This window comes from Folsomia candida, unplaced genomic scaffold (genome assembly GCF_002217175.1).
Source record: "Folsomia candida strain VU population unplaced genomic scaffold, ASM221717v1 Fcan01_Sc031, whole genome shotgun sequence".
Taxonomy (NCBI): Eukaryota; Metazoa; Arthropoda; class Collembola; order Entomobryomorpha; family Isotomidae; genus Folsomia; species Folsomia candida.
Window position 1 is genome coordinate 1,125,407 of NW_019091223.1, and position 17,303 is coordinate 1,142,709.

At 36.7% G+C, this 17,303-nt stretch overlaps 3 protein-coding genes across 3 annotated transcripts; 1 reads left to right on the forward strand and 2 right to left on the reverse strand.

The window, feature by feature from the left end:
• Positions 1-6,213: 6,213 nt before the first annotated feature.
• LOC110860335 lies at positions 6,214-8,286 on the forward strand. The gene is made up of 8 exons (XM_022109381.2): positions 6,214-6,335; positions 6,415-6,437; positions 6,504-6,551; positions 6,613-6,643; positions 6,717-6,904; positions 6,971-7,252; positions 7,325-7,684; positions 7,758-8,286. The coding sequence occupies exons 1-8, from the start codon at positions 6,237-6,239 to the stop codon at positions 8,191-8,193; spliced, it is 1,467 nt and encodes a 488-aa protein (XP_021965073.1). The 5' UTR covers positions 6,214-6,236; the 3' UTR covers positions 8,194-8,286.
• A 1,980-nt stretch (positions 8,287-10,266) lies between these two features.
• On the reverse strand, positions 10,267-14,978 carry LOC118439129. Its single transcript, XM_035860172.1, has 10 exons — positions 14,588-14,978; positions 14,029-14,477; positions 13,258-13,705; positions 13,061-13,183; positions 12,590-12,773; positions 12,247-12,513; positions 12,092-12,181; positions 11,813-11,977; positions 11,510-11,722; positions 10,267-11,420 (listed from the first exon to the last, which is right to left on the reverse strand). The coding sequence occupies exons 2-10, from the start codon at positions 14,123-14,125 to the stop codon at positions 11,115-11,117; spliced, it is 1,893 nt and encodes a 630-aa protein (XP_035716065.1). The 5' UTR covers positions 14,126-14,477; positions 14,588-14,978; the 3' UTR covers positions 10,267-11,114.
• Positions 14,979-15,890: 912 nt separating this feature from the next.
• LOC110860357 lies at positions 15,891-16,711 on the reverse strand. Its single transcript, XM_022109397.2, has 2 exons — positions 16,355-16,711; positions 15,891-16,287 (listed from the first exon to the last, which is right to left on the reverse strand). The coding sequence occupies exons 1-2, from the start codon at positions 16,668-16,670 to the stop codon at positions 16,259-16,261; spliced, it is 345 nt and encodes a 114-aa protein (XP_021965089.1). The 5' UTR covers positions 16,671-16,711; the 3' UTR covers positions 15,891-16,258.
• Between the last annotated feature and the right edge of the window lie 592 nt (positions 16,712-17,303).

Consider the following 17,303-nt stretch of genomic DNA (forward strand, 5'->3'; position numbering starts at 1 on the left):
TGTATTTATCTTTCTAGCATTAAGTTTGCTTTCTGTTAAAATATATTATTGTTTTATGAGTGTTTGTCCTTAGATGTCTTCACGACTCCTACGATGTTTTCCTAGGCTCCAGAGGTCTCGGATTTTGAAACACAGAAGTCTCGTCTCCCTTTCCCCTTTTACCCTGTATGGCATTACTCAACTGTTGCAATCTCGTGCAATGTCATGTTGGATTTTTTCTGTCTTACTTAATCGCCTTTGCCAGTACTTCGCTGCCTCCTAGCATAATTTGGTTTCAAAACTGGGGAGAAAAGACCTATTTAACCATAATCAAAAGAACCAGTAAAATGAATACCAGTTTAACCAATTATGAATCCAATTACGAACCAATATAAATTTATATTTAAAACAAAACAAACAAATTCTACGCAACCTGGAAGGCATGGAGTGGAAAAATGAGAAACACCTTCGCCCCCAGAGTAACGTGTTTACTCATTCGCGTAGGGAAAATACCATTTTCCATATTATCCTCCAAATCATCAACAACAATGACAAAGCTTGAATAAGCAACAGAAGTAAAAAGTCATAAAACAAGGAAATATCCATACTAAATACTTTAATCCCCTACACGAGACCTCATTCAACTTCATTCAACAGGACGTCGCTACAAACCTAGTGTAACCAGATGATGGATACCAGACAAGGATACGCTGCTATATTTAAAAAAATATAAGATAACATTACAAACATTACTAACCCAGTAATCGATAATTTTGAATTACAAACTGCATTCTTAAAATCAACAAACCTTATGGTTTGATTTTAAAGCAAAGAAGTGTTGCGAGCACGCAGTTTACCAAGAAGTGAAAAACTCGGGAAATCTTGAGTTGGATGGAATCTAAGAATAGGTTCCAACTGACTCGGGATTCGGGAGTAAAAATATAATGAGTAGTCGGAGTTTAGAGTTTAAGTAAACCTGTCCTAATTGTAGTGTATAAGAATAAAATCCTGCATTGAAACGAAATGATAAAGTCGCCTTGGTATTTGGACTTATTTGTGCAACCAACGAGATCTGAGTTACGGAGCACCAGATATTAAAACTGCAACAACATATTACTACTAAAATGTAGATATTTGGTTTAAAACACGTTTGATTGTGCAGAAAATTTATGGATTTTTCTTGGATTTTACATATATTTACATACATACATAATTTGTAAGGTGGCCAATGCTTAATTATCTGACAGTACGTGGGATTACCACTATTTGACAAGCAAGGATCCGCTAAGTTATAATAAAACAATTGGTTCGAAATACCATCTACTATAGTTTTATTTTTTATCTTGTTCATCTGTAAAATAATATTTATTTCGTCACTAGTAAGAAGGACATTGCTTGCCTGATGCAAAATTCTTGAACGATAAGCGGAGTCAGTACTTCAACAAAGTTGTTTCCAAATGGTAACCTAAGCGGTCGCAACGATTTATGAAATTTTCTCTCATATCTCGTCTTATTACCAGCCCCCTTAGATCCAGCTATCCACTCTTGACTCGACCGATACACATTCGCCGCTGCAGAAAACGTTATCAGAGAAAAGCCTAAGGCCAACAAGTATATCCATATAAACATCACTGCGACTAAATCCTGACCCAGGTGGAACATCTTAATGGTCGCGATAGACAGGATGGTTTGTAAAGCCGGCATGAGAAAAGCAGTCTTCAAGAAAATGCGATCTCGTGTGCATGCGTTGAGAAACTTTTCAAAAACTTGAACCTTTTTGTAATCGAGTTGATCAGCTGTTCCCATTTCATACCGAGTAAAGAAACTTCGACACTCTATCCAGAGGAAGGCAATCCCAATTAGGAGTACCGTCAAGATACAGAATCCCGCACGTACCGCGAGCTGTACGGAGATTACGGACTCGAGAGGAAGGAAGAAGAAGAAGGCTGTAATTTTGACATGAAACGTTTTCGCGGATCACAGAACCGAGCTGACTACGCCTGGCTGACAAAACTGAAATATCGGCAGTAGTCCGTGCATAATTGAAATCATGTAGTAACCCAACTCCACGGCGTCAAAGAAGTAGGCAACAAATGTGAGAATTCGATATCCTTTTTCCTCGGAGTCATAATAATTCAAAGTGGCATTTGAAAAAATGTGATCGGGGCAACATGAGATTCGACTATATATTGAACAACAATGGAAAAAACAGCAAAAATGACGACAACGATAAGCACAACCATAAGTAGAGCAACAATAAGAATACCACCTGCGATACTTTAATATATCTATGATTACCACAGTGTAGATATTTTTTTGTGCACATGCAACTAATTTTTACGGATTGGACTACCTTCTCGAAAAAATGTCATTCAGAAATTTAACTTGCACGTAATCCGGATTTGTATCAAATCCTAAAATGAGTGGAATCATGGTCAAAGATGCGATGGCAATTCCCAGAATAGTTTCTGCAAGGCTGGTCCCCTTGGTGGCAATTTACCATAGTTTCGTGAAGATGGTGAGACATTGCAGAACCACAAAGACCAGAATGATCCTTTTACTCTTCTTCGATATTAAGGTAAGTTTACCTTTTGCCTTATCTTTTGTTACGAACACGCATTTAAAATAGTTGACCAGTCTAAAATGGCGATTTACTCTGCGAAAAAGTTTTGCTTTGCTCATCGTGTGGTTCGTATGTTCGGTGAAATAATTTCTTGGTGAAAAGCTCAATATATGTATATGGTAGGAAGAGCGAAAATGATTTTCCCGGATTTATGCTTATTATCCAAGTGTGACGGAGACAGGATGTGACATACGTGAAGGATTAAATACACCATGATAAGACACGGACTAGTCCGTGTCTTATAAGTTTCCCTGGTTATAAGTAGGGAAACTTCCGAGATGCATTCAGGGTACCCACTATCATTTTTAGAATCTACTATCACCCTGAAAGAAGGATGCTTGATCCATATTTCCTTGCGAAACTCATATTCGGCGCCATGGCGTGGCGACATATTCGCTAATATTTAGCGTTTTTAATTTTAAAACCGCCCTAACTTTTGAAATGCTGGACGAATTTTCCAAATTTTTGACTAAAATCATGAGAGAGTTAAACTTTCGTATGCAATGAAAGTTTTCGGAAAATTTATTGTTTTATTTTTTTGGTAAATTTCGAGATTTTCTTAAGAAAATCTCGAAATTCACCAAAAAAATATTTAATGTTTAAACCTTAATGCCTTAATGTTTAAACATTAAGATTCATCGAAAAAGTCTTACATATATATCTCAAAAATTTGTAATATTTCATTCATTTCTGAAAATCTGAACCTTTGTGATCAATTGAAGTTCATCACTTTGAAAATCCCACGGAAACTGCGAAAGTTATGGACGTTTGAAACTGGTCGAAAATGAGAATTTTTAGAGTTGGCGCCAAGGCACGGCGCCAAATATAAGTGCTGGGCGCAAATATGAATTTATCCTTCATTAGGGTCCTCGTAGATTCTAAAAAACATGGTAGGTACCCCAAACGAGACAGACACCTCGGAAGTATCCCTTGTAAGAGTTTCGCCCTATTATTGATACCGGTGAAACCCAACCCATTAAAAATTTAGGAGGGGCAGAAGCTCGTGCGAAATTATCAATGTTTTATGCACATACGTAACCACTGGATAGAAATTATTTGACAGAAGTTATCATATATTTATCACTGTTTGGAAATATTTGCATTAATAAATACATATAAGCACACATTCCACATTACTATTCCAAATTATGCATAATTAATACTATACCATTACAGGTTAGCTTCTGTTACTATATTATGCTAAGATGGAATATTTGATGCTTAAACCCGAACCCGTAGTAGTTTCTCAATTTCCTGTTGTCTGTCATTTCAAGTTCGTCCACGTGTGTTTATGAAGGCTGACATTGGTGTCAGGCATGACAGAGCAACTACTTCGGACTCCAGATAAACATTCTAAGAAACCCGGTAACTAACAATGCGATGGTGTGAAGTGTAACCCTCCGATTTGCCTGAAATTTTGAAATTAGGTGGTCCAAGTCAATACAACTAGCGTTTCTTCAGCCAGTTTGTGCGATGGTTGGAGTTCCTCAAAATATTTGAGGTCGAAGTTGAAAAAACAGCCGACTTTTTTCAGGCGGAGTGAAAAAACTCCGCTCCCATTCGCTTCCCCTCGCATTGATTTTATTCTGGTTTCTCACTCACATATATGCCTTCATACACAAGCATAAGCAGTGATGCAAAATAACCAAAATAAAACTAAATAAAAAACATAACAAAATAAAAATTATTAAATCGGAATTAACACGCCTCATATTCGCTTAATTTAATTCATAATTGAATAAGTGAGATTTTTACTTCTTTGCACTAAAAATTCATACAGACATTAATTTATAAATTCATTAACCGTAAATAAACATGGAAAAATTTAACTTACTTTCCATTTCGAAACCGTTGGTTATTCTGATTTCCAATTCATTTGAAAACAAAGACATGTGCAATGTGCAATGAATAATTAATGTTTTTCTATAATAAATTAAATTTAAAATTGATGAAATGAATTATTTTTCGGAGTGAACGTCAATGCGAGGGGAAGAGAATGGAAGTGGAGTTTTTTCACTCTGCCTGAAAAAAGTCGGCCGTTTTTTCAACTTTGATCTCAAATATTTTGAGTAACGCCAACCATCGCACAAACTGGCTGAAGAAACGTTAGTTGTATTGACTTGGACCACCTAATTTCAAAATTTCAGCCAAATCGGAGGGTTACACTTCACACCATCGCATTGTAAGTTATTACCATGCGGAGTATCTATGTGACTCTACCGCATGGTAATTAATTTATTGTTGAGTGGTACACATTTTGCTACCAAACCGGTAATAACCCCTGTCGCGAAATTTGAAAATATTATCAGCCGGTAACTAATTTTCTACCACTCAATAATAAATTAATCCCATGCGGTAGAGTCACATAGATACTCCCTTTGGTAATAACTTCATTACCGGTTTTGTTATAGTGTAGTTATGAAATTCACACAGCAAAATTGTAGTTTTTGGGAAGGTTTTGGCAGCTCCCGTGTGGATCAAACTTTATGATGTACAAAATATTCATGTTCACACCGCTACAGGATTTATTACTTCTTTTACTTCTTTCCTTACTCCTCACAGTCCCCAACCGAGTACATGAGTTATATATTTATTCATAAACTACGGTCCACCACATTCTTCCAAATTTCATGTATTTATTTCATTTCACATGATTACAGCAAATTGTCCGTTATTACTTATGCCAGCTTGCAATTTAGTATTACACCATTAAGCAATTTTTTGGAGCCAGCATAAATACAGATGGGCCAGAGGAATGGTGAGGGTGCTTTATGCCGCATATTATGTTGATGGACAATGATGCAAATTTATTAAATGATCCGAAGTCTGAATCCTACATTTTATCAATATCAAAAAATACAAATGCTTTCATTTTTAGATTCACTCTTCCCCTTTTACAGTTATTTATTTACTGACTGATTCTGATGACAATCCTGTGCTTAGTATTTAATATCCAAATAAAAAATCGGTTTGAAAAATAGGCACAAAAATTCGTACCATAGCTGCAATGACGTTTCTAAAATTGTTGACACACATTAAATCAAAGTGCAAAATTTACTCAAGGGGGTGTCAAATTTGATAAAAACACTTTTTTGGAGACTTTTACAAACAAGATTAATTACTGGAATGTGCCAAAAATGCTGCTGTCCTTGAAACTTATTTGGAAACTTATTTGGAGGGAAACTCCCTGAAAATGTTTCTGGGACGTCATTTGGAGTCGTCAACACATCTTTGTTTGCTTCAATGCACGTGCCCAATTGAAAACAGGATGAAATATTGGACAGTTATAATTGTTAATTGGCGAGAATTATGAAGTATGTATGTTGGAAATATCAGGTAAGTGGTTATGTCTCCCATATAACGAATTTGGCCATTGTTGTCTCTGAAGGATTATTGGAAATCCAAACGGATGAGATAAACTTGACCAAACAAAGTAATTGAATTTTGTTCCCTGTTCGAGATGTTACCCATTACAGGATAACATTAATGTTCTCTCCAAACTTTCACAATTGGGTTCTTATCTTCCTCGTTATGACGAACGAACAAAATTCAATTATGATAACAGAAGCGAATAAAAGAGTGAATAATTATGGAGAACTTTCCATTCCTTCCAAAGATTTAATACAACATTGCAATGGAGAAAAATTTATTCGCCGGGTGCGGAACCTTCGGAGTCGTACTTTTGTGTCTTAGCTATTCGGTTTCTGGGCAAACTACTTGTTCCCCGGATCAGGTACACAAGATAAAGTATACTAGCATGTTTATTTTTATTTTAAAGTTGGTTTAAAATGTTTGTATTTCCGCTTTTGCAGTTCGCTTGTGCGAATGGGGAATGGTCTGTGAAAACATTTTCATAATTTTTTTGTTGTATATTAATAAAGTTATTTTGCTACCTATGTAGTATTCCACTTCCATGGGTCTGCGATAAGACACCTGATTGTTCCGATGGGTTAGTAAAAAAAATCTACTCACGAGCAATTCACGTTTTTGTATGTTTAATTTGTTTTCAGTTCTGATGAAACCAACTGTGAAGGGGATGGGGTAATGATTTACTTAGCATTTTTTTCCAGGTTCATAGGAAGTTATGATCACTCATATTTACTACCTATTTAAGAGCTTAATTGTTGAAATCGGAAACGCCACTCTACCATCAGCAGGGGGAAAATCTGTCGCAGTTTATGATGGCGGAGACAGTGTTTTCATCGTCGGAGGACAAAATTACAGATCCGAAATTTCACAACAGTTTACAAATCAAGTGGTTAAATACTCGCTGTCAACGGATACGGTTGAAGTAGTTGGAAGGTAATTAAATAGTTGGTATATAGCATACATTTTGAGGGATTTTATGAAATAAAAAATATAATGCAGATACGATTGGACAAATGGTGTAGGCCTGGGCGCGGCAGCCTACGATCGAGCTACTAATTCTGTTCTACATTTTGGAGGGTATAGTAACTATCGTGGCACAACTTCTGCCTTTTTTGACGCATGGAAGTTCAACGGAGAAAAACCGGCTGGTGAAACTATTTCTCTTCTCCCCAAAGCTTTGTTTAATACAGCATACACGTATGATAACAATGCAAACGCTTATATATTTGGCGGACAGTATATTAGCAATGGCGGGATGTATAGGTCAACTGAAATCCTAAGGTTTGCTTCCAGGTCTTAAATTCATTTTGTGCCAAGGTTCGAAAACGATTTAATTAATTCATGCGTTCTCAGATTCTCGACTATCTCCAACGCCACAACCAAGATGATCGACATGCCGGAACATCTTATTAGCGCCTGTGCTGTCTGGGATAATGCCAACAGCGTGGCATACATTTTTGGCGGAAGTTATGGGCATAACTCGAACAAGCAGATTTTCAAGTTCAGTCCTGTAACAAAAATGTTTGAACTCACGGGAATCGAGCTTCACACGCCTCCTAAATTCTGTACTGCGGTGTGGGCTGGGGATGCAAGAAAGATTTATATCTTACTTAGCGAGCAGTATCTCTGGTCTGAGTCAAAGTTATTTCGTTTTGATCCTGATTGCGCCACGCAACCAATAACTGAAGTTGCAGTAACCGGATTGCCAGACAGGTGGGGTTATAGAATATAACATGGTTCACTACGGTACAAAACGTTATCTATGCCTCTTTTAATTCATCTACAGGTTTATCAATGTCCCGTCTGTTTATGTGGAATCTTTGGAAAGGATTTATTTCCTTGGTGGGGAAGCTGGACAGGGAGAAAACTTTCGAAATCAAATTATATATATTCATTTAAACGAGACGTTACCCACCTGTTCGGAACCTACAACTACCGCGGAAACTCAAGAAACTACTATCACGACGGAATTACTATCCTCGACATCGACCACCTCGGCGTCAACAATAACAACGACAGCGCCAGTATCCTCTTCTACGACACAATTTGAATTTGATTGCACCAATAAACCAAATGGGGTGTATCCACATCCATACTCTTGCAAACTGTATGTACAATGCAGTGCTGGAATAACATATGTATTCGAATGCCCAAACAACCTTTTGTTTCATCCTGTTTTACTTGTTTGTGATTACCCTGAGAATGTCCCATGCCAGGTCTGATTACTCCATTTGTTCCCATGTTTTAAACCAAGCAACAATAAATCGTTAAATGTAGCCGTTTCATCAAATAAAAAAAATCACAGTGCAGAACAATTACGAGCAATATCCTTGACTTAAAAATTGTACAACACATTTAATTAGAAGTGAAGGCTGGTCCCAAGGATGCAAGTAATTAACGTCAAGCATGCGCATACATATATGTATGTACATATGTAGGTTACATACAGTAGTTTGTATTATTTTGAATTATCGGGTTGAACACGAGTTGCAAAGAACCTTGGGAGGAACTACATTCCTCAATCCTGCGGCTTATTTAGTATTTAGAAGAATTTAAATATGTAAATGTGAAACCAAGCTGAGCAGAATATCCACGAGCATATACGCAAAATTCAAACGAAAAAGTTAACAACCTTATTACCCGGACGACATACATTTGCTTAAATTCGCCTTGAATTAAAAATATTTTCGGGATTTTTACTGGAATAAATGGGAGCTCATTATCTGTAACTATACAAAGTTTGATAAGTCAAATTAAGTAATGATATTAACAAAAGAAATAATGACTTCTGGGCAAACTAATGGAGATCAATTTTCAGCACTAGAATTACTCAATTTACACAATTTGGTATGTATCTATATTGACATGCACATATTTATTTCTTCAAAAACTAAGGTTGGATTTATGGTTTATTTCGTCCTCGACCCACTTGCATTTACCACATCGGGTAGCTAACCCACAGGGAGAAAGTAATGCATTTCTTGCTTAAGCCATCGAACCGTTAAGTTTTCACAATTCTCTAAACTTTCCTACATATTTCAGCCATGGAGACTCCTGCTTTATTACGCTGTTTAAGAACTTACGCAAGATTATATCAAACTATTGATACAATCCCTATTAATTGGGATCCAAAAAAGAGAAAATTCGTATATTGTCGGAACCATCGTAAAAATCGTCTGTTGTATTTCGAGATGGGCGTCGGATTCTTTGTAACATTATGTTGCGCCTATACCTGCATGAAACGTACTTTCGCAAAGGCGACAAACATCAAACTATACGTTACGGTAATTCAGCTTGTCTACGGAATAGCGGCTGCGGTATTCGAAGTCTGTGGAGGGATTTGTACGGCATTTTACGGTCCAGCAGGATGTGCAGCTTGGGATAATTGTGTCCTCGTTGAGAAAGCTTGTAGTTCCGGGGCAGCAGAATCGTGGTTAGCAAAACGTCGCACCTTTATGGATGGCTGGTTTGCTCTCTTGCTGATGTGGACCCGTTATTTCCCATTCAACTTTTGTATTATTGGCACGCTGTCACTAGTTATCATGAAAATCGACCCTATTTATTATGTATTTCAGGATTTCTTACCAGCAACTATGTTTAAGCATCACTGGGGAACAATTGCAATTCTTCGGTATCTATTAATGTCAGTCAGCGCTTTTGAGCTCTATAGAATTGCAACGCTGGCAATTATTATACCAAGTGCTGTAGGACAACTGGGACTTGTGGTGATTGAAATTTTACAGAACGGTGGACTTTCAACAGGTGTAGCGTTTGAAGTGCATGACATGTACCATGCCTTGTTCTCTACGTGTCAAGAATTCACGGATATAATAATGACCGTTCTGTTATCAGCATTGCAATTTGTTGGTGTTTTTACTTGGTATTTAGCAATAATTGGATGGCAATTTATGCCAGCCTCGTTGTACCTACTGTTCCTAACGATTGCAATATTCATTTTGGCAATAGTTGAATTTGTTTTCGTCCCGTTTACTTACGTGAGGGATGGTAGCAAAATTTGGATCAAGCAACTAAAATTATGTACACTTTCCGTTGAGTCTGGTAAACAGGGACCGGTACGAAATTTTAAGAAACGTACTCAAAAGAAATTGATCTCACGGAGACCGTTTGGGTTATATGCGGGAATATTGGATCACAGATTTTTCCCAATGTGTAAATCAAGCAAGAAAACTTTCATCGATACGATGATTTCATTCACTATTACGGTCCTTGTTGAAGCACCATCTTTGCCATAAATCAGGCTACGGTTAATAATCTTTCAACATTTTAGCCTTTTATTTTAGAGTTATTCCTACATAAATTTGGCCATTTACGATTATTGCGAAATAATTATAATTACAACAAAATAAAAAGTTTTAAGACAATCAACCTCCATAAATACATTATAAATTGCTAGATGTTTAAGTTCTAGAATAATTATGAGTATTGCCCTATGTGTTACTCTATGTATGTATGTAGTATGTATACATAGATAATTTGGGAATTTCATTTATTTATAACTCCAAAATTGTACAGGTTGATGAAAATATGGAATAATTTTATTTAAAATGTTTAAACTTAATATGTATATAATTGTTCAATAACTTAAGTCTACCATTTACTCGACGTATGTTTAAACTAATTTTGCAAATAATATTTCGTTTAAAATGTTTAAAATGGGTATGCGCGTAGACAAATCTTTTATACTTCAATTTTACATATTTAGAAAACCATACTTTCAACATTTAGGTTTGACTTTTCATCAAGGTTGCAGAAAAATTATTACATAAATATGTACATACATACATCGAGGCCATATGTAACTATACAACCGCTTGAAAAGATATGGGTATATACTTGTAAGTACCACTCCTCGAATCTCTCCACTAATTAATTATGCTGTAAATTTGACTTTGATATAAATATTCCTAAATTTAATTGCTACATGAGCACATGTTCCAAATATGAAAACAGTTAACTTTACTCTTTATACTCGTGACACGTTTTCTTTTTAGATTTCAATATTACATCTCTCGTCGTAACCCTGATATAAACAAATCTAAATCGTCGATCTTCACTCAACAGTCCTGTCTGCTTTGATCTGATAATGTCCGCTTTCTCCGCACGTCTATGCATTCTCCGGAAATCACTTCCCGAAATTGTACCGACATCTGGAAAATTCCCGATATGCCAGAAAAACTTTCATAGAATCTTTCATAGAATGGTTTACTGGATTCAGCTTGGAACGTATTTCGATACATTCGGAGTACTCCCCTTTATCTGAGGAGGCAATGTCTAGCCTGCGGAAATATCTCGCGAGACGAGTCTTACTATTTGCGCATCGAAAAATTATACAAAGAAATTGATACATTATGAAAGTCAATGTTTCGACGAGAAATATGTATTCAATTTTGGACATAACGCGGTGCACTTCTGCTTTCTCTGTCATTTCCTATTTAATTTTACAATTTTGTAAAATTATATTTCAATATTATTAATATTATAAACAGTTATATTTTGTTTCGTAAATAAAGAACTTACCGAGACTTTTGCTATTGCGACACCAGTTAGTTGGTTGTAGATTGCAAATATCAATACAACCATTAGAATTATGAATATGAGGAAATTGAGAAATCCAACTTGACCAACGAAGGGGAGGGCATCGTTTACTTTCTCTGTATCGATACTTCCAGTCATCATCATTATAATCTCTTGAAATGGAAATACTCCAGACGTGTCGTTGTATTGTAAGTCCTAATGGGGGAAGCAGATGGTACATAAAATTGTTCAGCACTTATTTATATGGTTCCATGAGATTTTGTTGGTAAGTATGTTGTCTCTTACCGGTAAGTCTCGTCCGCCAATACTATTGGTCTGGTTGCGCAATGCCGTCCCAATTTGGGATTTACTGTTTTCGCTATTGCTCGAAAACCATAGCCCCACGGCTACCGTAAAGCTAATGATGTAAACAATGTTGCAAAAAAATACTGTCGCGACTTTCATTAGAACCTGTAAATGTACAAAGGCCTAAATTAACATGCGACATTTTGTTGATCTTAAGGAAAAAATGCCGTTAATTAGATGTATGTATTTGGCACAACCCGGTTGGAAGTAAATTAATACCTGTCTCAACATATCCAGTGTGTGACCAATTTCGTTATGCAAATTTCTGAAATATCTCATTGATAAGGCACCAGCTAGAATAACTCCCAACTGGAAATAATTACTACATATGTATTTAATAAGTTTTGAATCTTCAAATAGATCTCTCGTTTTACCGCAGTGTATGACCTTCCCTGTGGAGTCAGCCCATGGTGTAGGCAATAATCCGCCCCAAGTAGAAAACCATTTCGTAGCAATTGTCCCCAATTCGTGAAATTGGTAAAATATCGTAGTAAACCGTGCTGCCACATTTCATGTACTTCGTACCCTGTAGAGAAGACTATATAGACAAGGAAGAACGAGTACCAGGTCGCATTTCTTTTCGCATCTTCAGCCTTATGTGCAAACGAAACGAAATACCACAACGACGTAATCCATAAACTCTGAAACGAGGATTAAAAATAAGTCGAATTGCATAATTTCAACACATAGTTCAATGATTATTCAAATTTTCTTCACCTGAATCACTAGAAGAATGAACGTGACGTACCTCAGTTTGGCATATTTTAAATGCACGAACAGTTGCATTGCTGGATGCAACATTACCATTTTTTGTTGCTCACTGTTCCAAGAATTCATTCTGGCACGGATTCGCTTAGTTTCTTGTATATATTTTTCTGGATCGTAGTTACAGGTGACAGAGCTATATTCATTTACATATACATATTGTCAGTTTGAAGGGCGATTATTGGCAGGGTTATAAACATTCTACGAGGGGCATGTTCATAGTATAGACTTTGGCTTTGATAAGGGTAGGCCCCTACTTGCATCGAGCAGTACTGTGCGATTAGAAAATAGCATTGCTGTCCTACTAGTGGAGTCGAACGTATGCCCGACGACAACTATACTCCCAAATCCACCAGCCCAACGGCCGTGGTTTAATCAAATCCAAGTGAAATTTTACTGTACTACAAGCTTTGAAATGATTACCTCGGTCTCCAACTAAGGTTCCCGCGGGTTCCACCCTCTTTTAACGAAAACGAGTTCTGCATCAAATAATGCATGAATATTGGAACTGTAGCATACTTTTTCAAGCTTGAGCGTTTTTCCTGCCTAAATGTACAAATTTTATATTTACATTTGATTCACAAGTGAAAGTGACCAATAATTACTCCATGTATGTATACATCTTAGCTTTAAAGTAGCTTCCATGAGGGTGTAGCGTCCCAAATAGCATTGTGATGGCATCCGGATGACAGTTTTCTCTGGCATAGTCAAACACTGTCTTTTGTGATTTATCCTTCTTGACAAATATTGCGTCTAAGTCATAGCCAGGTCTCAGTATCCCTAAGTTCGGCCCTCTTGATAAGAGAGAACGCAAACATTTGTCACCATCATAAGAAAAACCTGCCATTGCGGCATAAAAAATGGGAGTCCTGCCCGACTTGTCCTCGTCCGTTAACCTGACGTAAGATTTTGCGACTAGGGTTTCAACGGCAAAAACGTTCTTGGATCTTACAGCTTGTTTTAATGGAGTGAAATCATTCCAACAATGATTGAAGGCGAACTTGTTTTTGGACTTATGAAGTCGGTCTATTATCTTTATCAGCATGCCTTGGCGCACTGTGTCGGAACCTGTGACAACAATTGAATAGAAATACTTGCTTAGCCGTTGCCGTTCAGTTAGTGGTGAAAACACTAAAACAGTTCGTGTATATTTCAACATGCTACAAACGGAGGGGGTTTTTTCCTTACGTAACGCAAGGGCAGAATGGACGAATATACTGGATTCAGGTTTTTCTGCCTTATTACCTTGGCCTTTCAGGGTTATTTAATATGTCGATAAGTGTTTGTAGCATATAATATGTAATGAAAAGTATCGATTAAAAGAAATTTGCGAGACGCAATCAACTCTAGCTCTAAATATACGTGCCGTTTCTAACTGGTTTAGTACTTACAGTCCTGTGTGCAGATAAAGTTTAGTATGGGTACGCGCTTGTTGGGGGCACCTGGTTCCTCAGCATAAAAGGGCAAAAGCGCCTCAAAGATTTTCATGTTACACGTCTGTACAGGGTAATGGAGCGCAGTCCATCCATCTTTATTGATTCGTCCGATTGCAAGTGATATGTCTGCCTCGGTTTCGAGCAGGACATTTATACAGCTGACAGCAAATCTGTCGTCGGATAATCCAGCTGCATAATGAAGTGGTGTATCCCCCTTTTCGTCGTGTAGCTCGGTTTGCCTGATGCTAGTTTCCGTATCGATTAAACATTTCAGCAACCTGGCTTGTTGTAAAGGATGGCGAGGTGGACTGGATATAAGAAGTCTTTACCAACTGGCTCATCAAGGGGGACGTTGCTGCGGATGAAGAACGACAATATGTCGACAGCGTCGTCACACTCGTTCGCTAATGGAAAAGATATTGATATAAGTAATCGAAAATTATTAGACGGGAGCAGGGCGTGTATAATGGGGTGATCAAATGAGATGAATAAACGGAATGTTATATATTTATACCATTTTCTATCAAGAAATGGATAACATTCCGGCCTGTGTCGTCCTTCGAATTAACTGCATCCGGTGTGTCGTTCACAATTTTTTGAACTTTATTTTTGAAGGCTTCGTCCTTGTACAGGTCTGTATTATGTAGCGGTAGGAGATCATTACCGCACCCACTTTGGTGAAGTGCCCTTGGAGATTGAGTGCCATTGGATATGTTCAATGATATTAATGGAATAGTTTCTGGTGTATTCATGTTTTAAATTTAATCTGGTAAAATTAGAATATTTGGTTTACGACGATCAATAAATTGATTAATTGTGCCAAAGTTAAGGATATTATATAGTAAGGTAATTTAAGTGGTTGGTAATTTTGAACTGACAAAAATCAAGTGAGAAAATTTGCTTGCGTGAAGTTACAATACTGGAACCGCTCTTGTTAGTTATCTGTTTTATACAAGGTAAGGATTTTCATTTAGTCATTCACATTGATATCGGAATGAGCTTCCTTGAATTCAATTGGCTGTTAATGCAGAAGCCCAATTGCGTGGTGCATTAACTTCTGCAAATAAATCAGTACGTAAAGAGGTTATCTTGTTGATGGATAATTCTGTCGCCAGCTCCAGCATATCGTTCGTTGTTAACGATAAAGGACTTACACAGGCACCTCAATTTATTGATATTTGCCACATGTAATGGGTGAATTTATTACTCTGCTTAACATTTGGCTAGGCTGAATGTACTTACAATGCGATGGTGTGAAGTGTAACTCTCCGATTTGGATGAAATTTCGCAATTATGTGGTCCATGTCAATACAACTAACGTTTCTTCAGGCAGTTTGTGCGATTGTCAGAATTTGCCAAAATATTTGAGGTCAAGGTTGAAATATGTGCAATTTTTAGCACGGGAGGAGAATAGAAGTTGAGTTTGCTTCCTCTGCCTGGTAAAAATCGCCCGTTTTTCAACTTTGACCTCAAATATTTTGACAAATTCTGACCATCGCATAAACTGCCTGAAGAAACGTTGGTTGTATTGACATGGACCACATAATTTCGAAATTTCATCCAAATCGGAGAGTTACACTTCACACCATCGCATTGTTAGTAGTGGAGATGTTGCTTATAAATATCTTCTCCATTGCAACCAGCGTGGCAACAGGCTGGACATGAGTGATCATCATTGATGATTCAAAATGGCAAATAGAAAAAAACTGATAATTGCATAAAGGAAAAGCTGAAATATCTTTATTTTCACGATACATTGAAGCGAAACGACTCGAGTATAAGATTAATGAAAATATGTAGTCAACTTTAAGAGAGCATTTATGTTGAGAAAATTTATTGAAGATTTGAAGTAAGCATCTTAAAATCAGCCCAAAGCTTCTGTTTACCCATTTCAAATTTACATTGTTTTCCTGCGGTTATTTCTTTATTCGCGATAAATATACTCGGCTAATCCTAAGCAATTATTATAAGCAAACAAGTTACCGTCACTAATTTAATCTCCGAATTATTCAATAATATAAATACAAAATAAATACATTATCTTGTTCTAGACACGATAGAGATTTAATAAATGTATATGTGTACAAATGCATCGTCGTTCTTGAGGGATGCATTTCTTCCTTAATTTCTGTCCTTGTAAAGTTTGTTTTGTGGTTGGTCTCCATCAATCTTCCGTCGGGCCCATTTACTTTTTACTTAATCGCCTCACATTTTCTTTAAAGATATAAATATACCAAATATTTGTACGTTTTTAATAGGTTAAAGTATGATATCTCCATACCTGAAGTCATTTTAAATTCACAATCGGCTAAAATTTCTACAAGTTCTGGTACAGTTCGGGTCCCCTTCGCAACCCACTCGGTAAGAATTTCGTTGATTAGATCGTGGAATGTAAAAACTCCGACGGTAATCTTTCGCCTCCAAAGAAGTTGACTATGTGTCGTAATTTCAAGTGGGCCGCATAACGTTTCCCAATTCTGTAGAAGAAACATATCTTCCAAAAGAATGTTGGCTAACTTAGTAATATCTTTAGGCTGGAGATACACTGGTTCAGATTCTTCTTTATTTTTCGTGGTATCCTTTGTTGAGCCAGACATGGTTAAATGCTACGCAGTTAATACGAGTCTGGGAGAAAAGTGAGTGGCTCCACGGTTATCAGTCTCTGTTATCATTTATCTCTCAGCGGACGTATTTGATTAAAAGTTGGAATGAAATAATAAACCGTGGAAAAGAATTATTAAAGAGGAGTTTACATATTTCGTTGTAAAGCAACATGTACATATTTACATACGTATGTACATACATATATGTACCACATGGATTTACTGCATCTACAATTAAGTGAGATACTGTAGATAGTTACATATGTTTTATGGCTATGGTTTGGAATCTTGAATTTACTTACTTTTAACAGGTGTGGCTTAAATTTTTAAAAGCTTTGTATCAGTATGCCTATAACAATATATGTATATATGCCTAAATACATCCATAAATTTCCACCGTCATGAGTTTATTAATTTTTTGTTATTGATTAAGCCAAAATAAACCGTAGTAACGTTAGAAGTAGCTCACCCTGCAATATTATTTAATTAGGATGTATATAATTTTGCACCAATGGTGCCGAATAAGTGCACAAAATAAGGATAACTCTATAATTTGGTTCCAATGGTGCATTATAATCGGAATATGTAGGTGTAGAATTTTAGGATTTTTTTGCATCTTTTTGCATC

Coding starts and splice junctions, on each gene's coding strand:
- LOC110860335 (XM_022109381.2), top strand. CDS start 6,237: ATGGAGAAAAATTTATTCGCCGGGTGCGGAACCTTCGGAGTCGTACTT. Junction 6,336..6,414: donor CTACTTGTTCCCCGGATCAG/GTACACAAGATA, acceptor CCGCTTTTGCAG/TTCGCTTGTGCGAATGGGGA. Junction 6,644..6,716: donor CCAACTGTGAAGGGGATGGG/GTAATGATTTAC, acceptor TACCTATTTAAG/AGCTTAATTGTTGAAATCGG.
- LOC118439129 (XM_035860172.1), bottom strand. CDS start 14,125: ATGAAAATCTTTGAGGCGCTTTTGCCCTTTTATGCTGAGGAACCAGGT. Junction 13,706..14,028: donor CTTTATCTGCACACAGGACT/GTAAGTACTAAA, acceptor TTGTTGTCACAG/GTTCCGACACAGTGCGCCAA. Junction 12,514..12,589: donor TCATTCTTCTAGTGATTCAG/GTGAAGAAAATT, acceptor TCCTCGTTTCAG/AGTTTATGGATTACGTCGTT.
- LOC110860357 (XM_022109397.2), bottom strand. CDS start 16,670: ATGTCTGGCTCAACAAAGGATACCACGAAAAATAAAGAAGAATCTGAA. Junction 16,288..16,354: donor TGAATTTAAAATGACTTCAG/GTATGGAGATAT, acceptor ATATCTTTAAAG/AAAATGTGAGGCGATTAAGT.